Source organism: Suncus etruscus, chromosome 2 (assembly GCF_024139225.1).
Source record: "Suncus etruscus isolate mSunEtr1 chromosome 2, mSunEtr1.pri.cur, whole genome shotgun sequence".
Lineage (NCBI taxonomy): Eukaryota > Metazoa > Chordata > Mammalia > Eulipotyphla > Soricidae > Suncus > Suncus etruscus.
In genome coordinates this window covers 40,369,128-40,395,980 of record NC_064849.1, presented here as the reverse complement: position 1 = coordinate 40,395,980, position 26,853 = coordinate 40,369,128, and the positions used below count along the sequence as shown (strand labels likewise).

Sequence of the window (26,853 nt, the reverse complement as noted above, 5' to 3'; positions counted from 1 at the left end):
TTCCTTAATATATAATTTATATAGTGTTTTACTTTCTTGAAACTAAGATAAATCTTTTGTTTACAAAGCTTACCTACATTGTTAAGCACTATATGGTTACTAAAATGCATAATAAAATTTAAATGTAATGTAAGTTCTTTTGTAATACAAGCTAACACCTGTGCATTCAGTAGCATGCATAACATAGTCTTATTTAATTTTCATAATGATAATCATTATTATAATACATTATAATCATTATTATAATACATTAGCATTTTGTAAAGAAACCGTCTCAGAGATGACTTGCATATTATTAGTTATTAATTGAAGATCTGACTCTAAATCTACTTTAATTGTTATATGGTTTGTTTGTGGCACACACCTGTTGGCACTCTGTGCTTATGCCTAATTCTGAGCTCAGAGATTACTCCTGGTGACTGGCTTGGGGGACATAAGCGGTGCCAGAGAATGAGCACGGGCTGGGTGCATGCAAGCGCTACCCCCTGATCTGTCACACCAGCCCCTAAATCTGTTAATTTTAAAGTGTGTTACTTTCATCTTATACTACAATGCATCTTCTTTGTTCTTTTTTTGTGTTGCCATGCCCAGCAGTGCTTAGGGGTTGGTTCTAGCTCTGTGCTCAGGGATCACTCCAGTTGGAGCTCAGGGTTAGACCCTCAATGGTGCCAGGATCATATCTGGGTTAGCCATGTGCATGCAAGTGCTCTACTACTAAACAATCAATTTGGCCCATACAATGCATCTTTTAAGTGTTAATACAGTACAAGTGAAGAAGTCTTGATTTTATCTAATTCCTTTAATTTCACAAAAACTTTGGGGCTTGGGGCCAGAGAGATAGCATGGAGGTGAGGTGTTTGCCTTTCATGTAGGAGGTCATCGGTTCGAATCCTGGTGTCCCATATGGTCCCCCGTGCCTGCCAGGAGCAATTTCTGAGCCTGGAGCCAGGAATAACTCCTGAGCACTGCCTGGTGTGACCCAAAAACCACACACACAAAACAAACAAACAAACAAACAAAAAAAACAAAAAAAACTTTGGGGCTTAAAGTCCTAATCATTCAATTATCACAATATTATTTCTAATAAAATAGGAATAAAAGAAATATGTAAATTATTTTAATGAATATACAAAGACATTATAGACATTATTATCATTTTTCAATGCTTACTGTAGGGCATATAAATTTGTAAGATTTAGTTTTAAATAATTATTCCTTAACTGAATTGAACTGTGAGATTAGGGGCTAGAGTGATAGTACAGCCGCTGGGTGTTTGCCTTGCACTCAGCCAACACAGGACGAACCTGGTTTGATTCCGAGCATCCCATATACTCCCCCCACACCTGTCAAAAGTGATTTCTGAGCACAGAGCCAGGAGTAACCCCTGAGCGCTGCCGGATGTGACCAAAAATAAAATAAAATAAAATAAAATAAATTGCGAGATTAGGCATAATTTTTATTCCAAGATGACAAGTTTTTAAGTGAAACAAATAGAAGATAATAAGTGCAAACAGTAGCGAAAGGAAAGATGTAGAGTTCAGTTCTGAACATACTATCTCAAGTGCCTGTAGACAAATTATTTGAGAGACATGTATATGCACATGACACACACACAATGTGTGTATACACACAGTGTTCAAGAGTTAGGGCTTGAGAACAGAAATAGGAAGTCACCAACATAAAGATGGTAGTTAAAAGTAAATGAAAAGTTATATGAAGAAGTCATCCACACAGAGAATAGAAGGGCAAAGCAGGACCTATTTAAATAAGAAGTTAAGAAACACATGCAAAAAAAAAAAGGTGAGAAATAGGGCTAGAAAGAAAATATCAGGTAGGGTGCTTGGCTTGCATATAGCCAACTTGTGGCAACCCATGTGCTATCCCAAGCACTGGCAGGGGTAATTCCTGAGTGGAGAGCCTTGCTGGGTATAAGCCCAAAACAAAACAAAACAAAACAAAAAGCTTACAATGTTTTCAATGAATGAATTACGGCTTTATGAAAGTTTTCTAAATACAAATATTTCACAAGAAGATGAACTATTTCCTAAAGCTGCTTTCCTTGAGGAGAATAAAAAGTCATTCAACTAAATTTTACCTGAAAGTGTTGAGTTACTTCAGGTCTGGTCATCAACTTACTAAAATGTTCATTAAACTTTGGTGAAAGAATGTCCTGTGATAATGTTTCATAAGGATCAAACGCTTGCTCCTATTAAAAAAAAAAAAGAAAAGTGTATTAGGCTTAAAGGAGTATCTTTTCTATTAACATGCAACAGACTGCTTAGCAGATATTTCTTACTCAAGTCTTCAAGTAGATTTCAGAAACTTTCGCCATGTATAATTTAAGGGAAAAAGTTATGATTGTAGCTGAAAAAATATCAAAAAGCATGAGTAATAACTAAAAAAGATAACAAGAAACTACTGCCACTGACTTTGTGAACACAAGTATGAAGCTATTAATTTTCATATCTTTTAATATCAGTAAATTTAAAATGCTGTGGGGGCCGGAGAGACAGCATGGAGGTAAGGCGTTTGCCTTTCATGCAGAAGATCACTGGTTCGAATCCCGGCATCCCATATGGTCCCCTGAGCCTGCCAGGTACGTAGAGCCAGGAGTAACCCGAGTGCTGCCAGGTGCGACCGAAAAACAAACAAAAAAAATTTTTTTAAATGTTGTTTATTTTTATGTTCTGGTTTTGAATCACACATAGCAGTACTAGGGGCTTACTCCTAGCTTTGCACTCAGGAATTATTCCTGGCAGGCTCGGTGGGCCATATGGGATTCTGGGAATTGAACTTGGGTCAGCCACAAGCAAGGCAAAGGGCCTACTCACTGTGCTATCGCTCCGGCCCCTTCTTTCTGTATTTTAAAAATACAATGTATTTTTCAGAAAGTAAAGTGTGTTGGCAAGGATTCAGAGAACATGGAAACCTTTCCATTGCCAGGCTGAAGTCAGTCCTTGTGAAAAATAATCTGGCAGTTCCTCAATCAGCTAAACAAAGAATTACCATATGACTCAGCAACTCCACTCTTTGGAATATTCAAAATAAGTGAAAACACAGACTCAAAACAGATACATCAGTGTTTACTGGAGCATTACTTACAATAACCAAAAGGTAAGGAAGCATCCATCAACAAATGGAAAAACAAAATGTGGCATACATATAACAACATTTTTTTGTTTTTTTGTTTTTTTGGGCCACATCTGTTTGATGCTCAGGGGTTAGTTACTCCTGGCTAAGCGCTCAGATATTGCCCCTGGCTTGGGGGGACCATATGGGACGCCGGGGCATCGAACTGCGGTCCTTCCTTGGCTAGCGCATACAAGGCAGACACCTTATCTCTAGCGCCACCTCTCTGGCCCCATAACAATGTATTTTTATAATTAGAAAGCAATGATGAAGTTCTGATATATGCTAAGACATGGATAAACATTGAAATATTCAGCTAACTAAAATAAGAATATTATAAATATTGTGGTCCCACTTAAATATCAAGGCTCAGATAGTTCATTGATATTGGAAGACACTGCAGAGTCTGGAGGAAGAAAGACTATAGTTACAGCAGAATCAGTACAGTGTTTCTGTTTGGGGTGAAAAGATTTCAAAGATAAAGACAATGAGTATAAAACTGGGATCTTATTAATGCCACCTGCATACTAAAAATGATTAAAATAGTATAGCAGCAGCTAAGGCATCTATCTGCCTTACAATGGCCAGGCTGAATTCTATCCCTGGCATCATAATTGGTCCCTCTTGCACTTTTAGGGGTGATCCCTAAGTACAAAGTCTTGAGCACAGCCACACCTGTCCCCCAAAAGGGAAAAACTAGGGGACAAAGCAAATGTACAATGGATACATATATATTTTTTGCAAGTACATTCTTTTTTTTTTTTTTTTTTTTTTTTTGGTTTTAGGGCCACACCCGGCGGCACTCAGGGGTTACTCCTGGCTATCTGCTCAGAAATAGCTCCTGGCAGGCACGGGGGACCACATGGGACACCGGGATTCAAACCAATGACCTTAGGTCCTGGATCGGCTGATTGCAAGGCAAACACCGCTGTGCTATCTCTCCGGGCCCGCAAGTACATTCTTGCATGTGGCAGATCTGGTTTCAATCCTCTGCATCCCATATGGTACAGAGCACCCACCACCAGGTGTGATTCCTGAATGTCAGTAGTAACCATTAAATAACCACTGAACATGCCAGGTGTGGCCCAAAAACAAACAAAACAAGACGAGAGAGGAGAGAGAGGAGAGAGAGGAGAGAAAGGAGAGAGAGAGAGGCTGGTTTATTTTTCATCTATTAATTAGCAAGAATGAATGGGATAATATCCAGTTAGAGAAAAAAGTGTAAGCAAGAAAAAGCAGTCCTATAAATGCTGGAACGTACCTGGAAGGAAATTTCACAAAGTATTTAAAAGTTCTAAAAAAATGTATCTAGCATTTATTTCTACAGTTGTAATTCCAAGAAAATACGCTAAAACAATTATTAAACTATAGAGACATGTTTTAGTATCATTCATTAAAAAATTAAAACAATTTAGGCTTATTAAAAACTGACAGTTAAATATATAATGGTATCCACTTAAAATGGTTTCTTTAGACTTTAAAAATTATGATGAAGTATAGGAGAGGAAGACAGAATAGACTGCAGAAGCACTCATTCAATCTGATCCCAGGCAACACCTGCTCCTCAGGAATCACTGTGAGTAGCTGGAGTTTCCCAAGCACCACTCTATGTGGCTCTAGTAGTCCCTAGCACCAGCTCAGCAATGCAGGACTTGGGCAGCAGTGTATCCTTAGGCCCTCCCAGTAAATTGCTAGGCTGGGCTGAGAATTGTCAGGAAGATTCCTAATTAGGGCTGCCTGACCACTGCTTGTGAGATGTTTCCATCCAAAACAAGTCATTTGTATTGAGGCATATTTTGTAATATGGAAAAATATAGTGAATAAAAAAAGCAGGTTATAAAACAGTAAAGATTCTATTTCTAGGGCTGGAGTGACAGCACGGTAGTAGGGTGTTTGTCTTGCACCCGGCCAACACAGGACGGATCCCAGTTCAAATCCTGGCATTCCACATGGTCCCCGGAGTCTGTCAAGAGTGACTTCTGAGTGCAGAGTGCTACCAGGTATAACCCCCCCACCCCCGCAAAAAGATTCTGTTTCTATAAATAAAAGAAATTTTGCAAACATTACTATTTAGTAAGGATGAATAATATAAAAACACTTAAAATATACAAAGTAGGGGTTGGAGCAACAGTACAGTAAATAGGGCTTTTCCCTTGCATGTGGCTAACCTGGGTTCAATCCCTAGAACCCTCACTCCATGGACCCCATGATCCCACCAGAAGTGATTCTTGAGTGCAGAGCCAGCTATCATCATGGTCAAGTATGGCCCAAAATCTAAATAGATAAATACAAAAAATAAAACAAATAAAAAAAATACAAAGTAATTTTGGGTGAAGAAATTTTTGTTTTATTATTTGTATGTTTTGCTTTGTTATGTAAGCTCTACTGTCTTTTATAATTATTTTAAAGTTAAAATAATTTCACTTTTGGGGGGATTTTGTTTGCTTTTTTGGGAGGCCACACCTGGGAGTGCTCAGGATTTACTCTTGGCTCTGTGCTCTGGAATCACTCCTGGCAGAACTTGGCTGAGGGGGACCATATGGGATGCTGGGGATTGAACTAGGGTAGTCAGTCAAGTGCAAGGCAAGTGCCTTCCCCACTATACTATATCTCACTGACCACTTGGGTAAAAATGAAAACTTTTTAATCTTTGAAAATTAAAATTAAAATTGACATCTGCTGAAATAGCAGTAGTCAAATTTATTTTCTTTCACTTTATGAGCAATTATTAAAAATCATTAATATAAATATGATCACAAATACATTATAAATTTACGCAATGTAATCTTGACCTATTATTAACTCTTAAGGGTAGTTTTACTTTTTGGTGTTTAAGTCACAAACTGCAGTGCTCAAGGTTTAATCCTGGCTCTGTGCACAGGAATCACTTCTGGCAGTGTTCAGGGGACCATATACAAAGCCAGGGATCCAATCCGGGTGAAGCAAGTATCTTCCTTACCCAGTGGACTGTCTCTCTCTGGCCCTTGAGGTTTTTTGTTTGTTTGTTTTGGTTTTCTTGTGCCACACCCGGTGACGCTCAGTGGTTACTCCTGGCTATTCGCTCAGAAATCGCTCGTGGCTTGGGGGACCATATGGGATGCTGGAGATTAGAACCGCAGTCTGTCCTAGGTTAGCGTGTGCAAGGCAAAAAGCTTTACTGCTTGCACCAGTGCCCCGGCCCCTCTGGGCCTTGAGTTTTTTAAATAGTACCTAGAAGTGTCTTGATTTTCAAAGGTATCTTATTACGTTTCTTAATACAGTGCTTAAAATTTCAATGAGAATATGCAGTTGTAAACTTACTTCTGCCAAATCTTCAAAACAGCTGCCAGCTAAGGGATGAGGACTGCTTTCATCAGTCATTTCAACTGTATCTTCAATCAATCCTAAAAGTTTCACAGTCAATTCATGTATATCTGAAATGTTACTGAAAATCTTTTCAATATCCTGAAGAAATAAAAAAAAGGAAAGTTAAGATGTGCGACGTTGGGATTTTTGTAAAAACAGTACTAAATGCAGGGGCCAGAGATACAGTCAGGGGTTAAAGTGCTTGCCTTGCATCCTGCTGACCCTGGTTTTGAATCTCTGGCACTGTCCAGGGCTAAGCCTGACAACATAGCCTGAAATAGTCCCTGAGCACCATTGGATATCACTTCCCCCACACACAAATTACTAAATATAACTAATGTGTTAGGTTATATTTTTATCTAATTGCATACTTGCAGATTCCAAGACACATAGTTTAAAACCTAAAAAAAATGGGGCTGCAATGACAGCACTATCATGGTATGGCATTTGCACTACATGTGGCCAATAGGGAGGGGGTCAAATCCCAGGTCCCCCTTTATGGTTCCCTAAGGCCCACCAGAAGGAATTCCCTGGCACAAAGCAAGTAATATGCCTTGAGCACTGCCAGGCATGCCCCCCCCCAAAAAGGAGAAGGAAATAAAGTATCTTAAATTAATATACAGCAAAACATACAAACTGTACATTGTTCAATTATTCTAATATCTCATATAAATGTTTCTATATGTCTCATATAGAAACACTGTTTCTAAGTTTTATAGAAAGCATATAGGCATGCATTATAAAATTAACTAAGATTTGAAGACTTTATCAAGGTTTTATAGCATCGGCTTATGATATAAACAGCGATTGAAATGAAGATCTGACAGAATCCAGATAAAATCTGGTTTCCCAATTTGCAGTTTGTTTTCTTTATTTGATGAAAGATTAAAGATTTCATTCAATATCCATGCATGAGTTACTTGTGATTAAAATATGCCATATTCTCTAAAACATAGAGATCATATTGTTGATATCCTGGGTTGCAGTTAAGTATTCACTATAACATCATAGGCAATGAATCCTGAGACCTGAGCTTAAATCCTAATCCTACTACTTAGCCTGGATTTAAGACAATAATAACAACAGTTAATGTTTCTTAGCCATTATTTATGTTCCAGACACTACTGTTTTTTCCATGTGGCTCTAACAGTCTTACTAGATAGGCATTATCAACATTCTTTTAGAAATGAAGAAACAGAGCATAGTATATTTATGTAAATTGTAAATTTAAGTAAATTACCTAGGGTAATATAGCTAATGCTTATTTCATTTGTAAGAGAATTAAATTTCTGCAAAACATTTATGGTATGTATTAGATCCTCCACAAATGTGACCTTAGTACAGCATAGAAATAGGGCTCAAAGAAGAAAAGATCAAGCTTAGGTGTATTCACTCATCAAATGTTTGCTGCATGCAATATATACTGATTTCAGATGGTCTATTTCAAGTTTACAATCAGTCTATTTAAAAAGTAAATTAGATTCATAGAAAAGAATTCTTTTCTCGAAACTTTAGTATTATATAAATGTTCTATCTAATTAGCTCTAATTACAAATATTACTTATGAATAAAGACTAATGGGATACAGAAAAGGCAAAGAAAAATATTATTTTTTTAGCATTTTGTAGTATTTTTCTTATACTACTATACTATTATATCTGAAAATCACAAGTTCATGTCTGTAGAACTGAATAAGTCATAGCCATTTTTGTGTCACTTTCCCACCAAAAAGGTAGACAGTAATAACTCAACCTGTCTATCTCACAATCTCACAGGCTTCTTATAAAGGCTGCACACACAAAGCAGAATCACACTTATTTTAAAATGCTGAAAAATTAAGGCACTGTAATGTTAGAATTCAAACAAATTAAATCATTAAAATTTATTCTTTTGGGAGAATGATAAAAAACTACATCATTGGCTAATCTTAAGTACTCAGTAAACTGTGTCTGAGTATCAATTCTATTCACTAATTTAATAGTTAGTAGGGATAGAAATCAGGAGGTAGAAAAGGCTGAGTATTTAAAAACGATACCTAGCTAAGGAAAAGGAAACCTCTATATATAGAGAAAAATCACTCATTTTTTTTTTTTGGTTGTTGTTTTGTTTTGGTTATTTTTGTTGTTTTTGGGTCACCCCTGGAGCTGCTCAAGGATTACTCCTGACTCTGTGCTCAGAAATCACTCCTGGTAGTCTTGGGGGACCATGAGATACCGGGAATTGAACTTGGATCCATCCTGGGTTGGCCAAGTGCAAGGCAAACACCCTACCGCTGTGCTATCTCTCCGGCCCCTTACTTTTGTTTTTTTGCTTCTAAGAGTAGAAAAGAAAATCAATTGTTTTTGCTTCTTTTTTTATTTTGTTTCATTTTTTGCTTTTTGGGCCACACCTGATAGGAAGTCATTTCTAGATCATTCATTTTTTCCAATAAAAAGGTAACTTAGATACTGCATAGCAGAAAAAGATTTCGCTCCATCACAATTCCCTTTCTAATTTTTTTGGTTTTGGGGTCACACCCAACAGCGTTCAGGGGTTGCTCCTGGCTCTACACTCAGAAATCACTCCTGGCAGGCTCAGGGGACTATATGGGATGCTGGAATTCGAACCACTGTCATTCTGCATGCAAGGCAAACGCTCTACCTCCATGCTATTTCTCCGGCCCCCCTTCTAATTTTTGTCAATGCACTTATACAATGTACAGTATAACAATCTGTATTTTAAAAATTGGCAAAACAAATTAAAAAGATATTTTGTTTCATATACTAATAAAGTACATACTAATTATTTATTATTGTAAGATGGTATTTAATTTCCAGGATATATAGAATTCTAGAACCCAAGAGGTACTTACAGAAGGTTTAAACAGTTTCCTGTCTGAAAGGAAAGCTTCTCGAAACACTTTTATGATCATATTTAGCTCCCGGAGATACTGTCTTTCTTCTGCAATTTCAGTTCTGACAAGGTCATAATAATTTAATTCACCTGAAGAACTAGGCTCATCTTCACAAAGAGACACCAAACCTATGTCATCATCCTGATCAAACATGTCCATTAAAACCTGAAAAAAATAAATCAGACGTATAAAGTTGTTTTTACTTCCTTATCGCTATAAAACTAGCTCCAAGTTATTGGAATTCAACATTAAAATTTTCATTTATATATGAAAATCTAATATAGTGGCCAGAGCAATAATATGGGGAGCAAGGAGCTTGTCTTATAAATACTAACTGGGTTTGATCCTCAGCACTATAGATAGTTCTTGGAGCCTTAGCAGGAGTAATCCCTGAGCAATACTTAGTGTAGCCACAAAACAAAATGGAAAAACTAAAATAAATGAAATATGAAAGTAAAAGAGGGAACTATCCAACAAAATGGAAGATGGAAAAATAAAAACTGTTTTTGGGGCCAAAGAGACAATCCTTTTCTAAATGTATCAAGAGGCTGTACAGTTATGGTTGAGATCCCTATACTATCCCACGATCTCAAAATTAATCTTTCTTTTTTTTGGGGGGGGGGCAAACAACTTTATTCATGGCTTATTCATGGCTTTGAGCTCAGAGACCACTCTAGGTAGTGCTTGGGGAGAACATATGCAATGCTAGAAATTTAACCCTAAACCAGCTGCATGCAAAGGAAATGCCTGTTTTGTTATACCTGTCTGTTCCTCAAGATTGATTTTCATTTAAATATTATGACATAACTTCCATACTGCCTATTTGAAATAACACTGCTTTACAACAATGTATAAACTTTATGAGTAGAGTTGTATCCCTCAACATCCATATCTATCATACCTCACTCCCTACTCTAGGTCTTGTTTCTATCCACTATCATCTAGTCAAATTCCTCTATCTGTTCTATTAACCACTCCCCATTCAAGTTCTGATAACCACCAAAGGGTTGTCAGTCACAATTTGTTTTTGCTGGTTTGTAAATTTTCTGATTCCTTATCTTCCCTTATCAGTGAAATATATGATTTCACTTTTTTTTCTTTTTTTTATTGTGACTGAAGTTCATTTACATAGAATTATTGATTTCACTTTTTCTATCAGGTTTTTAGCATAGATGCCTCCATGCTGTCAAAAAAATGACAAGATTTCTTCTTCTTTTAAAAAATCCACATTTTTTTTATCCATGTATCTATAGATAACTTTTTAAGTTATTTCTTTATCTTGGTAACTGAGAATAATGAGTGATTCAATGAACAGAGGTGCATATATTCTCTCTTTCAAATTAGTGCTTTTACAATCTCTAGCATTGTTTCTTGATTTGCTGATAAAATTCATTCTAATAAGAGTAAAGTTATATCTCACTTGATTTTGATTTGATTTCCCTAATGAACAGCCATAAAGAACATCTTTTTCAAAAAAAAAAAAACTAGTCACAATGTAATTACATTATTCATGACTAGCTTTCAGGCATAAAATGTTTCAATGCCAATCACTTTACTAGTTTCTACTTTCCTCCACCAATGCCTCCTCCCACTCTTTGCCTCCCACACATCAACCTGCCTCTAAGAGAGGCACTTAAAAAAAATGTCCTTTCATTGTGGTTTATAGTACTGCTGCAATACTGTTGTTGTTCATACATAACACTTTTATCACCTTTCAATACCACCTCCTCCTCCTGGTTGAATGCTTCCCTCTACCATTGTCACTGCCCTTCCTATCTTAGTCTCAAATCCCCACAAATTGCCTGCTTTCTATTAGACACAGTTATGTTCTTTGCCTACATTTACATTGTTTTTTGGGTATTCGTTATTCCATCGTTGTTTCTTTATATCCCACACATGAGAGATTATTCTCAAAATTAGTTTCTTTCTCCCTCTAACTTCACTCAGTATAATACTCTTCAGGACCTTCCATGTAGCAGCAAATTACATGGTTTTATCTTTCCTTATGGTCAAGTAATATACCATTGTGTATTATGAACCAATTTATTTTATCCAGTCATCTATTCATGGGAACTTGGGTAATTTCCAAATGTTGGCAATTGTAGATAGTATTCCAAAGAACACAGGGGTGCAAATATCTTTTCTCCATTTTGTTTTGGGGCTTTTGGGGTTGGCCACATGCAAGACAAATGACAGTGTTTAGAGGCTACTTCTGGCTCAGGGTTCACTCTTGCTCAGGATACCATATGTATATGTATACCATATACCAGCACCATATATTGAACTAGTATTAACCATAAGAAAGAAACCACTTTATCTCAAAGTCAAGGAAGGTGATTTAAAACCATGGAGGAAAGGTGATTAGACAGTGACTGTCCAACCCCAAACCCTAGACCCCAGACATAGAACCAACACAGTTCTCCACAACAGCTCCAGGAACCAATCTCTCTCTGGGATATTTTTAATACTGTTCTGACACCAACATGCGCCAGTTATTGTTGGTTTTGTGAGTGTGTGTGTGTGTGTGTATGTGTGTGTGTGCTTTATCTTGTTTTTTATTTCAGGACGATGGTTATTGTGTGGTTGGTGTCTTTATTGCTGTGGTGCTTTTTGAGTTGTTTTTCTTCCTTTTTCCCTTTCTTTTCTTAAATTGATATTTCTAACCTCTAGAAGAACTCCTCCCATTTTTTGCTTGATTTTTGCCCCATTTTTTTTCTTCTTTCCTTCAAAAAGAACCACATAAATTGAACCATTTTGTTCCGCCTCACAAATTGAGGGGAAAAAATGGAGGGTACCAAGACCACACAATCATATGAACATTAAGTAGAAATAAAAAAATGATTAGACTTAAAATACCACATCCAAAGCCAACGACAACAGAATCGATACCCAATCTACAAGCTAGACACAGAGGAGACCACTTATAGTAGCAGCCCAGGAGGTAAAGGAGGGGGATATGGGATGCATGCTGGGAACAGGGTGGAGAGAGGACAACATTGGGTGGGAATGCCCCTGATTCAATGTCGCTATGTACCTAAAATACAACTGTGAAAGATTTGTAATCCATTTTGGTCAAAATAAAAATTTAAAAAATAAAAAAGTATGGAGGAAATATTTCCCAGGAGACCTGGGTTCAATCCCTTGCATGGCATGGTCCTTTATGCACTACTGGGATTGCACAGGGAGCCAGTAATAGCTTCTGAGCTCCATCAGATATGGTGTAGCCCAAAAACCAAAAACAAAACAAAAAAAAAAGATTTGGCAGCTTCATAAATCAGTTTCTTAGAGTAAGACACAGAAATCTGTATTCTTTCAGAGTTTCCCAGTAATTCTGATGTTCAGTAAAAGTAAAGACCACATCTTGGTATCATACAATTGCCTAACTTAGGCATCCTATGAAATGTTCTTGGGTTCCCCTTCATCAAAGTTAATTATTTTCTATTCTGCTCTATTGGCTATATAATAATCATACTGTATTGTAATTGACTGTCATAAATTTTTTTATCTCTCACAAAAATAAATCTTTTCTCATTTTCTTATTTAGTGCAGTATCTTGAATGTTCAGGAACGTAACAGATAACAGATAAATATTTATATAAATGTATGCAAAATAAAATATATATAGAAAAGATAATGAAGATTTAATTTCTTCCTTTAGTAACTTATACAAGGAAGAAAGAAAAAGAAAAAATTATCAGAGGCAGTAACTTTGGTAGAATAGTCTATAAGTATGAAAAGCAAGGTATATTTTTCAAAATCCTCATATTTTAAAATACCTTAATATATTGCATACATTCTCTTTGTAAAAATACAAGAAAAACTACTTTTTTTCAACTGCTGTGAAACTTTGGGTGTTTTTTCCTACATGTAAAGAATTTTTTATAGAAAAAAATGATTCTTATGTCTTATATTAAAATCAGGAAATACCGTAACAGTTGATATAATCAGCATATTTTTATATTTTCCAGTACCAAACATACTAAATCATTATACATTTAAAATTATGACAGAATAATAAATCACAATTAAGTAAATTTTAAATAGCTTCTGAAACTTACCTTATCTGCACACATTGAAACTTTAATATCCTGCTGAGATATTTCATAATGTCGAATATTAAAAACATAATTACCAGCCAATTTCAATATGTCAGCTGAGATATACTCCAGTACAGCCACAATGTACAGAGAAACATGGTAGTCGACTTTGTACCCTAAAACTTCCTATGAAGAAAATAAAGAATTTATTTCTGGATAACAGCAGTTAAGCATCACTAAGTACTTCAAATTTTTATCTAACAACTTTGCTTACAAAGAAATTTCTATATGCCAAAGATCTAATCTAGTATGTTGGCCACAGCATCATGTTTGTTTTATTATTTTTGTTGTTGTTGCTGTTGATCTCCCAGCAGTACTCAAAAGGCCCAAGGACTCCACTAAACAACATTTGACCTTAACCAAGAGGATCTTTAGTTCAATAGCTGTAATGGTACTGCTGCTGTGAGGAACTGCCCAGGCTACTTCCCTTCTGCTCAGGGTCATATTGGGCCTACTCCTGGTTATTCTCAGAAGTGACACCTGGCAGTGCTTGGGGGAACCATATGCAGTGCCAGTAACTGAACTATGGTTGGCTTCCTTGCAAGGTAAGCACATTTCCTCCCATACTTCTGACCCTCAAAACAAATTAATTTTGAAAGATTTGAGGGCTGGGGAAATGAACTCAAATAATAGAGCATATGGCAAGTACCACCCTTCCTTAGTATCTCTGGATATGGTCCTAAATATGAGCACCATTTGGGGGTGATTTCTGTTTATAAATAAAACCATTTTGATATATAATACATTGAGAGTGATTGTCTCCTATAAGAGAAAAAAAAATAGCAGTCATCAGAAGATGGCATTCAGGGTCTTGGAAATAGATCAAAGGGCTGAAACACATGCTTTGCATGCAGGAGCCCCAAACTGATTCCCAGCACCTCACAGTTCCTGAGCACTATAGAGAAAGCAATCTAGAATTTGAAGTAGCCATTCAGCACCACCAGGTAAGCCCCCAAACCAAGTATTCCTTCCCCAAAATGGCTTCTTTAAATGCAATTATACAAATGCTAATTAAAAATTACCTTCAATGAGGGATGGATTTTGTCCACAGGCAGTAAAAGAGGATTTCTTCGTTTTCGTTTCTCTATAGCAGATTGTGCATCAGCAATAGCCCATTTATCAATTGGATGAGGAAAGGTCTTTTGAACTCGTTCCTATTCAGATCACAGAAGTACTGTTATTAATAGATGTGCTCATAAATAGAAGATTCCTACATAATTAAACCTTGTCACCAACTTTCATGTAAACAGATAATAGTAATATGTACTCTGAATCTTTTAATAAATGACATTTTTGTTAAAGAGAACAGGAGCAACAATGGCCAAATATAATTGGAGAGTTGGTCTATAGAACTGTGTTTCTCGGTGGTGAGAAAGGGGTAGGGAAAGATCCATGGGACACTGGTAGAAGGAAGCAAGCACTCTGGTGTTGGGTCTAGTGTTGAAATGGTATCTGTATTCAACTATCATCAACAGAACTGTGAAGCATATTACTTCAATGAAAAGGGCAAGGAAGAGATTAATTAACTATCTTCACAGTTCTTAAACATATTACAATGGATAAAGAAAAAGGAACCGTTTTTGGTTTTGTTTAGTTTTTAGGCTGCATGTTGCAGTGGCTTAGGAAGTAGTCTTGATTCTATGTTCAGAAATAATCCCTGGTGGGGCATGTAGAATAATATATGGTCCTGGTTAGCAAGCCAGGGTAAACTGACTGCTAGAACAGAAACTTAGTCCCAAGAAAAAGGAAGAAATTTAAGCAAAGTTTTAAACATAAGCATAATTAAGACTGAATTGGAAGGGCAAGAGAAATACCATATTTCACTATATGACTGTCAGCAGCATATAATTATTACACACAATTTTTTCAGCCTAAAACCTAGTTTATAGCCTTTCAAAAAGGTTCTCATAATGAACATATAACACTTTTTTGCAAGAAAAAAACATGTCATAAAATCTGTAGTAAGTAGTCAGTAAGAAATTTTGGGGCCAGAGTGATAGCACAGCAGTAGGGCATTTGCCTTGCACATGGCTGGCCTGGGACAAACCCTGGTTCTATCTCCAACATCCCACATGGTCCCCTGAGCATGCCAATAGTGATTTCTGAGCACAGATCCAGCTGTAACCAGAATATAATGGGTGTAGCCCCCTTTGCATTATGCAGCCAAACTTAGATCAAGCCCTAGCATTGCATGTAGTTCCTCTGAACAACACCAGGAGTAATCCCTGAGCAGATTTTCCACCCAAAATAAAATAAAACAAAGTGACTAAAAGCAAAATATTATACAACTAATTTTAAGAAGCTTTCCTAACACATATTTCTAATAACATTCTCATGGAACTGAGTAGTCCATCAAAATGAGCACTAACTCATCTTTTATAGATTTTTTGTTTTGTCTTTTTCTGGCCACGCCCGGTGGTGCTCATGGGTTATTCCTGGCTCTGTGCTCCTGGCAGGCGTGGTGAACCTTTTGGGATGCAGGAGATTAAACTTGGATTGGCTGCATACAAAGCAAATACCCTACTCACTGTGCTATCGCTCAAGTCCCAAGTAACAGATTTTTTTAAATAAGTAAAATATCCTCCAGATTAACATCTTGAGGTAATAAGTGTACACAATGAAATACAAAGATGCCATATAAAACTAAAGTGAGTTTTGGAAAATGCTAATTATATATCACCCAAATCAAAATATAGAACATTTCCCGACTCAGTCTCCACTCATATGCATTCATCATCCTGATTTCTATCACTATTAATTGTAGCCATTTCTGAATTCCACATAAATGATACCATATGGAAGAAACAGATGAATGGGAGGGTTCATGGGACATTGGTGGAAAGGAGGCTAGCACTCTGGGGGAGGTGGCATTGCAACAGGGTATGCATGAAGCTACCAGTAACAATATTGTAAACCACAGTACAATGATAAAATGGGGGAAATGATATACAATAGTAAAAACTGGATATTTTTCTACATATAATGCCAAACAATTATAGTCATGTTATTATAGTATCAAGACATTATATTTTATTACTAAATATTCCATATTATGATGCTTCAACTTTGTTTACCCATTTTTTTATTGTTAGAAATTTGAAATATTGGGGCTGGGAAGGTGGTGCTAGAGGTAAGGTGTTTGCCTTGCAAGCGCTACTGTAGGACGGACCGTGGGTCGATCCCCTCGGCGTCCCATATTGTCCCCCCAAGTCAGGAGTGACTTCTGAGCACATAGCCAGGAGTAACCCCTGAGCATCAAATGGGTGTGGCCCAAAAAACAAAAACAAAAAAAAAAAAAAAGAAAAAAGAAATTTGAAATATATTCAATTTGAAGCTATTATAAAAATGTCTGAACACTCATCTTTTTGTGAAGATACATTTTCATTTTCTAGTGTTAAATTACAAGGAAAATTGCTGAGTTATAGACTATATATTTAGCTTTATAAGAAATGATCAATTTCCAAAGTGATTTTATAGTCTCACTACAATGTGTGAATCCTAATGGTCAAAAACCTCACCGACAATTATTAATCATCACACTTTAATTCTATCTTTTTAATGGATATAAAGTTATAGCTCATAGTAGTCAATTTTTCCATTTCTTTGATCATCAATGAGCTTTAAACACCTTTGCACATGCTTCTTAGCCATTAATCTTTTTGACATGTACAAGAAACAAATCTATGTATGTAAGAGAAACTGTAAACATTTTCTTCTTGTCTATAAAATATATTTTTCATTTCTCATCGATTTTATTATTTAAGGGAAAGGTTCTGCTCAATGTTCAAGCTCGAGTGCCCCGGGGCCCCACTAGCCCTCATAACCTCAACCCCAGTATTATTTCTCTAGATTTGTTTTTATGTTTTTAATACTGATCCTCCTTTAATTTTTATGTAATACTGACTCATAATTGTTATGTAATACTGATTATTAGATAAATATGTATTACATATTTATGTAATAAATTCAACCCTTGAATTTATTTAATCAGACTTTGTTTGAAAATGTTTCTTTTGGGGCCGGAGAGATAGCATGGAGGTAAGGTATTTGCCTTGCATGTAGAAGGACAGTGGTTCGAATCCCGGCATCCCATATGGTTCCCCAAGCATGCCAGGAGCGATTTCTGAGCGTAGAGCCAGGAATAACCCCTGAGTGCTGCTGGGTATGACCCAAAAACCAAAAAAAAAAAAGTTTCTTTTCCTTTTTTTTTTTTTTTTTTTTTGGTTTTGGGGCCACACCACGTGGCACACAGGGGTTACTCCTGGCTCTCTGCTCAGAAATCGCTCCTGGCAGGCACAGGGGACCATATGGGATGCTGGGATTTGAACCACCATCTGTCCTGGATCAGCTGCATGTGAGACAAATGCCCTACTGCTGTGCTGTCTCTCTGGCCCCATGAAAATGTTTCTTTTCCCTTGAGAATTACTTTGATAACATTGTTGAAAATGTAACACTGGCCACAAATAAACCACTTATAATTTCTATGGTTTTATATTCAAAGTAAATTAGAATAACATAAATTCATATACAAAAGTTAACTTGCACAATGGATAGTGACTATTTTTAATTACAAAATAGTTTTTACCTCCACATCTTGAACAGTCCTTGGTTGAGCCATGCATAATTTATTGAGCAACTGAAAAATTAGCTCTTCAATATAATAGAGAGACTCTTCATTTGCTGAGAGATTGGGATGTACTTGCTCCTGAACCTTAAAAAATAAATTTCAGTTTAAGTACAGGTAAAATGACATTTATTGAAGAAAAGTCAGTCAGTATTATAAAGAATGGTTACTCAAATATAAACATAAAATATCAAAATCAGTAAAAGAAAAATGCGTATTTGTTCGTCAAATATTTCTTAATCCATAAAACAGTACTTAATTTTTAGTGTTCATTAGCTTCTAGTGGTCATTTGTTAACCTCAGTTTATCTATGCTCTCTGACAGCTTTATAGAATACTTAAGGGTATATATTTTTTGGTGGTAGAGAGGAAAGGGGACAATATTTTTTGATCAATTTCCATAGGGCTCAAAAGTAAAGACTATCAGTAATACTCTCAAAGTACTAAACAAATTAAATATCTTAAAAGAGAATAATAAATCCTGTCATATTCCTACAATAGAAAATATATACAACAGGGGCCAGAGCAATAGCATAGCAGAGGCAGAGCAAATGATCTACCATCCCATATGGTTCCCCCGAGCCTGCTAGGAGCAATTTCTGAGGGCAGAGCAAAGGAGTAACCCCAGAGCGTAGTGAGTATTCCCCCGCCCAAAGAAAGAAAATATATACAATAAAACCTGGAAAACTAGTAATATAAAATGTGGAATTATTTTCAAAATACTAAGATTCCATGTGCAAAGTTCAAGATCAGACAAAACTGAACTTTAGAATCTCATCTAAGGTTTTTTTAAATTGATTGGTTGTTGAGCCACACCCAGCAGTGCTCAGGGGCCACTCCTGGTTCTGCACTGAGAAATCGGCCCTGGCAGGTCGGGGGACCATATAGGATGCTGGGAATCAACCGGGTCACTCCCGGGTTGGCCACGTGCAAGGCAAATGCCCTACTGCTGTGCTATCTCTCCGGCCCTTCATCTAAGGTTTTTAATAGAAAACTTAGTTGTTTTTTTTTTTACCTAGATAGTAAATTTAAAAAATGTCATGAGTACCATAAAATGATTATCTTCTGGAACATTCTATCAAGAAAAGTACCTATTAATGCGCTGTTCCTAACTCAATAACAGAGGTATTCCTTAAATTGTATATTTAAGCCTAATGCACTTTTTTGAGGTGCTTATATTTCATCATGGTTAAGGTCTTAAAAACTGTGGGCTTAAGAAATAGTATAGTGGGTGAGATGCGTGCCTTGCATGAGGTTGACTGGTTAAGTTCACAGCAGCCTTTACAATCTCCCGAGCACTACCAAAATAATCCCTGAGTACAGAGATTGGAATAAACCCTGAGCACTTCTGGGTGTGGCTCAATAAAAGAAAAGACAAGAAAATTTGCAGAATTGTTTAGGAACTCAAAAGGAAAGTGGACCACACCTGGTGGTGCTCAGGAGTTATTGCTAACTCCATGCTTAGAAGAGAATGCTGGAGGTGTTTGGAGAATCAGATGTGATTCCAGGAATCAAACCAGGATTGGCTAGAAGAGATCACTTGTAAAGCCACTTTTAAATGCCTTACCCCAGTTCTCTGTTACACAAAATAATAAAGTTCAAAGGGCCTTCCAAGTGACCAGTTCACTGGATGAAATAAAAATGTAAGAATATAACAACATAGACAAAGAGAACAATCTACAAGCTTAAGGCAGAGAATAGTTTCTATAAAAATGATGAAAATATTATTAGAACAGTTCCAAATTTTAGTATTAAAACCTAGAAGACAATGATTTCCAACCCAAAAGAGTCTAACACACTATCAATCCAAATTGCATCATAAAATGAAGACAAAATAAGGCAAAAAGTTTTTTTCAGGAGGTTGAAGAAAAGTTGGGCCCATACCCAGTGGTGCTCAGGGGCTACACCTGGTTTTGTGTTCATGAATCACACCTAAAGATGGCAGAGTAAGAGGAGATGCAACAGCCTTCTAGGCAAGCATCTTATATTTCTCTATACTCTCAAGGACCAAAGTTTTATCTACCGTATGCCCTCTTTCAATAACCTTCAGTAGTTTGTAGCACACTAAAATAAGAGTGCAAATAGAGAAAAGAACATTTATAGTAAATGAAAGTGCCAATACAGAAAGAAAAGCCAAAGGAATACCCGGGATTGAAGTAAAGGTAAATTGTGAGAGCTGTACAACAGGCATAAAAATTGCCAGTTCAAAATAAAGCATGAAGATCAGAAATCTCTGAAAGAAACTGTCAAAAAGGTAAAATGAGACTATTTGCTAGACCTAATAGTTTTTTTTGTTGTTGTTTATTTTTGGGGAGGGGCCACACCCGGTGGTGCTCAGGGGTTACTCCTGGCTGTCTGCTCAGAAATAGCTCCTGGCAGGCACAGGGAACCATATGGGACACCAGGATTCGAACCAACCACCTTTAGTCCTGGGATGGCTGCTTACAAGACAAACACCACTGTGCTATCTCTCCGGCCCGGACCTAATAGTCTTGAGGACATTTAAGACAATGGGTAGATAGTATGAGCTTGAATAAATACAAAAAATACTAATAAAAAGGCATTATTAACTACAATTAAAAGCAAAAGGTTAATGAGGAAAGAAAAGTGATTTAATTATAAATAGTACTTATAGTCATGATATAAATCCAACTAAAATTATGTTATAACCAGAGTAAGGTAAATGTGATTGAGGTGGAATATATATGTACATATAGATATATATGTTAAAGAACATTTAGTCTAGGCTGAACTATTATAGTACAGAAGTTAAAGTGTTTTTCCTTGCATACAGCTAACCCCAGATCGATCATTGACACTACATATGGTCTCCAACTACTTAAGGTCCCTCAATACCTCCAGGAGTGATCCCTGAGTATGAAACCAGGAGAATCCTGAGCATTTCCAGGAATGGTCCAAAAGTAAAAAACAAAATAAACCATTAAATTCTTATGCTCATGGTAGAAAGTCAACAGACAATAATCATATAGAAAAAGGAATGGCGGGGCCGGGGAGGTGGCGCTGGAGGTAAGGTGTCTGCCTTGCAAGCGCTAGCCAAGGAAGGACCGCGGTTCGATCCCCCGGCGTCCCATATGGTCCCCCCAAGCCAGGGGCGATTTCTGAGCACATAGCCAGGAGTAACCCCTGAGCGTCAAACGGGTGTGGCCCAAAAACCAAAAAAAAAAAAAAAAAAAAGAAAAAGGAATGGCAATATTAGCATCATTTTATTCCCTTAGAGATAAAGATTTGCTTTGAAAAGTTTAAAGTAATAGTACAAAGGAAGGTAAAACTTTTCATAAAAGGCCTTATATAGCTATATCTTTTTGCTTGCATGAATAATTTTGACGAATACAAACTAACTTATAAAGAAACATGACTTGAAGTGGGGAAGTGGAAAAGAGGAAGGATGCATAAAACTGGAGGCAGTAAGTAAAGCCTACTTTTTGAAGAAGTTTGAGTAAAACAAATTTTTTAATGAGCTTATATGGCAGTAAGAAATTCACAGGACACCCAACATCTACCCTCTAGTATGTATATATACATATGTAAAATATATGTATTTTATAAATTTGAAACATATTGGGGCCAGTGAGGTGGTGCTAGAGGTAAGGTGTCTGCCTTGCAAGCGCTAGCCAAGGATCAGGATCACAGTTCGATCCCCCGGCGTCCCATATGGTCCCCCCAAGCCAGGGGCAATTTCTGAGTGCTTAGCCAGGAGTAACCCCTGAGCATCAAACGGGTGTGGCCCGAAAAAAAAATTAAAACATATTATAAATATTTCCTCCTATATCCTTTACACTTCTTTAGTAAGAAAATTTAATCTTACCATATTTCTCTGTGATCAATAGAATGAAAATAGATGCCTTTTTGTAATATAAAACAAACATTTAGACTAAACATCTGGACTAAAAGTACAGCAATAGTATATAAGGCTATTTCTCTTTCAACATTCTTTGATAAGAGCCATGAGCTCTACATAGTGAAAATATTGTGCATAGGACTTAACTAATACTTTTCCCAGGTGATTATGACTTTAGTAAATAAACTGCAAAGCAACTTTAATAAATGAGCATCAATGTTTCTTATATCAAATTTGTTAGTCATTGTAGACTTACTTGAAAGACATAAAACATATAGGGATAGAGATACAATACAGCAGATAAGACACTTGCCTTGCAGGCAGACAACCCAGGTTCAATTTTGAGGCCCCATACCCAATAGTGCCAATAGTGATTCTTGAGTAGCAGCAGAAATCCTGAGCACAATTAGGCATAACCCCAAAACAAAACAAAACAAAACAACACACACACAGAGTCAAAATCCCACACATAAATATTTAAACAACATCAAAATGACAACAAAAGAGAACCATGCTTTACAATTCCATAATATTTTAGCACCCAGGAGACAGTAAACATAAATTACCACATCAGAATAAACTTATCTATCATATTTTTCTGAAAGACTAATCAGAAAAGGAGCAATTAAAATAATTTTCATCTTTAACAGAAGATTAACAAGTCAGACCTGTATTTTAGTTACACCATATTTTCAAATTGCCAGAAGGCATTCCTTGCACATTCACTGTAAACAAAACAGACACAATACTATATAGATCGATGTATTAATTTTTATTTTCTAATCTAATAATCACTAGAGTCAATAAGTTTATAAGTGCTATTTTCTTCTGAAAAGTTATATTTTTCAGTTCTCCAGGTCCATAATCAAATGAAAAATCTAGCCAGTGCATTTTGTTTAATGAATTAATCATTTACATTTATTATATAATGTAGCATTAAGTAATTTATTAATCCCTTTGGTTGCATAGCCTGTTATTTACATATGTTGAGTTTTTCACTCCATTACCAAGACTTTTGCAAGGATTCAAATCAATTAAGAACACAAACATCAATTAAGAACAGTAGGGGATTATAAGCAGGGTTGCTGGCATGTGGCTTCACAGAGCATATACCTTGTGTATGTGAAGCTGTGAAACCAAATGGGTTCAAGCTGAAAGCACCACATGAACACCTTTGATCCCCTGGAATAAAACAACTAGGGAAATGGTTCCAGATCTCAAGGACTAGAGATATGGTCCCCAATGAATCAAAATTCAATGGAAAAATTTTAGTAAAGGAAAACAGCCCTTTCAATAAATTATTGTACAATAGTCAGGTATAAAGTAAAAAATGAACAAAACATGAGCAAAATTATCTCATCAGATGTAAAAATGAACTCGAACAGGTAATAGACCTAAAGTAAAACCTAGAAATATAAAAAAAGTAGAAGAAAAAATTTGTAACCCCAAGTTAATCAACCTGTCTTGAGATAAGACTGAGACTAAAGGCAAAAGTATCGATAAACATAATGAATGTATTATATGTCATAAAAATTCAAATAGTTGCATTTCAAAATATCAAGAAAATAAAACAAGCTACAAACAAGGAAAAGAATGCAGAGACTATATCTATAAAAAAAGATTTGAATACAGATATGAAGGAACTCAAAACTCAACAATAAAAAACAAAGTGAATAAAAAAATCTGAACCAGAACTGATCAGAGTAAGTACAGCATGCTTTGCACAAGGCTGACCTGGGTTTGATCCCTGGCTTTCTGAGACCACCAGGAGTGATCCCCAAGAGCAGAGCCAGGTGTGGCCCAAAACCTAATTATAAATAAGAAACTTCTCTAAATATATATGAATGGCAAATAAGAACATAAAAGATGTTCTAATATCATTAATCACTAGGAAGATACAAATGAATACCATGAGATATCAGTATATACTGCTAGAATGATTAAAATTAAATTAATGCTAATTGTTGACAGGAGGAAACTAGGACTCTCATATGCTACTGGTAGAAATGTAAAACTGAACAAAGGTTTTTGAATGGAAAAGGCTTAACAGTTATTTTATTTTTTTTGTCCCCCAATTCACAATACAGACCAGGCAAAGGGCCTGTGTTGAGGTGTATATGGGGTGCATTTTAAAATATTTATTATTAAATATATTAAAATATATTAATATATAAAATTTTAATATATTAAAATATATTATTTTAAAATAATATACACCATTAGCTAATGATCAGGAGAAAATCATCTCAGAGAATATATGTCCATGCAAAAATACAGCAACTCCTCTACTTGCAAAAATCATGATAGGAAAAACAAATGTACATCAATAGTAAATATTGGTATAGCTATACCCTGGGTTACTACTGGGCAACTAAAGAATCACTGATACATGCAACAACATATGTGAATCTTAAAATATAATGAGTGAAAAAAATGAGTGAAAAAAGTCAGATCAAAAAAGAAATGGATCGGGCCCGGAGAGATAGCACAGTGGCGTTTGCCTTGCAAGCAGCTGATCCAGGACCCAAGGTGGTTGGTTCGAATCCCGGTGTCTCATATGGTCCCCTGTGCCTGCCAGGAGCTATTTCTGAGCAGACAGCCAGGAGTAACCCCTGAGCACCGCCGGGTGTGGCCCAAAAATTAAAAAAAAAAAAAAAGAAAAGAAATGGATCATATGATTTATGATTGCTAACAAATTCTACAAAAAGCACTTGATACTGGTGGAATGTATTAACAGTGATTGCTTGGGATGAGAAATTGAGGATATACTATCTTTACTGTAATCTTTTACTGATGTCTGTCAACAATAAAACTTAGCAGGCTGTGTGTGGTACACAGTAGTGTGTATGAAGTGTGTGTGGGTGGTGTGTGTGTGTGTGTGTGTGGTACACAGTAGTGTGTGTAGTGTGTGTGGTGTGTGTGGTGTGTGTGGTGTGTGTGTGTGTGTGTGTGTGTGTGTGTGTGTGTGTGTGTGTGTGTGTGTGTGTGTGTGTGTGAACTTTGAGGCCAGGCTCAGAGCTTACTCCTGATTCTGTTCAGGGATCACTCCTTGTATGTTTGTTGGAGGGAGGAAGTTCATGTGTATGTGTGTGTGTGTGTTTGTTGGAGGGAGGAGGTTCATGTGTGTGTGTGTGTGTTTGTTGGAGGGAGGAGGTTCATGTGTGTGTGTGTGTGTGTGTGTGTGTGTGTGTGTTAACTTTGAGGCCAGGCTCAGAGCTTACTCCTGATTCTGTTCAGGGATCACTCCTTGTATGTTTGTTGGAGGGAGGAAGTTCGTGTGTGTGTGTGTGTGTGTGTGTGTGTGTGTGTGTGTGTGTGTGTGTGTGTGTGTTTGTTGGAGGGAGGAGGTTCATATGTGTGTGTGTGTGTTAACTTTGAGGCCAGGCTCAGAGCTTACTCCTGATTCTGTTCAGGGATCACTCCTTGTATATTTGTTGGAGGAAGGAGGTTCATATGTGGTGCCAGGGATCAAACTCGACTTGGCCATGTGCAGAAAGCAAGTGTCTTAACCCTCGCCCCCCGTACTATCACTTTGATCCATTAGTTTATTTAGACTGTGCCAGTGATCATACCCAGTCTCATACTTTCCAGGCGATTACTCTGCTGATGAGCTATATTCCCACAATCTACTCAATCATATACTATAAATGTACTTTAGGGACAGGGATATAGCTTAGGAGCAGGAATCAGGCACAAAGACCCAAACTGGATCCCTTACACTGCCAGCCACTCCACCCATGCAAGACAAGACCTAGAGGTTCACATGGACAACCCTCAAGCACCAGCAGTATAATCCTGGGGTCCCTTACTACCACTGGGCCTAAGTAATGCCACATCACCAGGGCCTGGACATTAATTAAACTGGAGCTGGTGATGATGTTACATTAAACCATTTGGTTAAGTATTGCTAAGAATATTCCTGGGGGTTTCTGAGCACTGAATGAGGACCTTTCCCTAAATTATTGCAGTTTATTCTCTATCACTTAATTTCCAATAAAGTAAAAATAGTAAAATAAATACTCTAAGGTAACATATTTCTGTTCAGGATATATAACCACAAATTCATGCCAAAATTGTACACTATAAACTCATTAAGATCATGAATCAACACCACAGAAATAGTGCTGCATGTAGGATGCTTGTTGCATGCAGCCAATCCAGGTTTAATCCCAGCATCATATATGGTTCCCCGACCCAGCAAGGCATGATCCCTCAGCAGAGAAACAGGAGTAAGCCCTGAGCACAGCTAGTATCCCCCCAACGCCCCACACACACAAATCAGGAATCATTTCTTAACCTTTTAAATTTCCTATTTCCCAATTCTCTTAGTTCTAACATAAATAACTTGGCACCATGTCTTATATAAAGAAAGCAACTCAGCAAATACTTATTATACCATCCTACACTTACAACATTAGAATGGTAAGAAACTATAGGGTATCTCTTTCCACTCTAACAACGTGTGGCCCCCAGAATACAAGAAAAATAAAGAAACCACTAAGTTTAAACAGAGGGCTAGAGTTACAAACAGTGTGGTATTTGTTGTTTGGGGCCATTCTTGGTGGTATTCAGAAGCTATTCATAGCTCTGTGCTCAGGAACAATGTGGTGTTGAAGATCAAATCCAAATTTCTGCAAGCAACCTTAAACTCAGCCCTTTCAGCTATTTCTCCTGCACTATGAGGCACCATCTTGATGATGACCTTTCAAATCCTTGTTGAAGATAGCTCTGGTGGACAGTCTTGCTCTCATTTTCCTAGTAACAGACCCTGAGGGCAAATCCCTGAGACAGCGCCACTCACCCCCAATGAAACAGAGCTAGCAGGGATCAGAGAGATAATTATCAAGAGTGCAACAGACAGTCCCAGTCAGTCCACCTCTGACATTCTTTGTCTGACAGCAAATAAG

At 36.8% G+C, this 26,853-nt stretch overlaps 1 protein-coding gene and 1 pseudogene across 1 annotated transcript in view; both read right to left on the bottom strand.

Moving 5' to 3' along the window:
* The window catches only part of SOS2 (SOS Ras/Rho guanine nucleotide exchange factor 2), an 87,290-nt gene that overhangs the window by 39,796 nt on the left and 20,641 nt on the right, over window positions 1-26,853 (bottom strand). Inside the window, exons 2-7 of the mRNA XM_049767018.1 lie at window positions 18,050-18,175; window positions 14,487-14,618; window positions 13,426-13,590; window positions 9,326-9,532; window positions 6,430-6,573; window positions 2,096-2,206 (exon numbers count right to left, since the gene is read on the bottom strand). Of these exons, the coding sequence (XP_049622975.1) occupies window positions 2,096-2,206; window positions 6,430-6,573; window positions 9,326-9,532; window positions 13,426-13,590; window positions 14,487-14,618; window positions 18,050-18,175 (885 nt within the window). The remainder of the gene's footprint in view (window positions 1-2,095; window positions 2,207-6,429; window positions 6,574-9,325; window positions 9,533-13,425; window positions 13,591-14,486; window positions 14,619-18,049; window positions 18,176-26,853) is intronic.
* LOC126002750 (uncharacterized) lies at window positions 24,009-24,124 on the bottom strand (annotated as a pseudogene).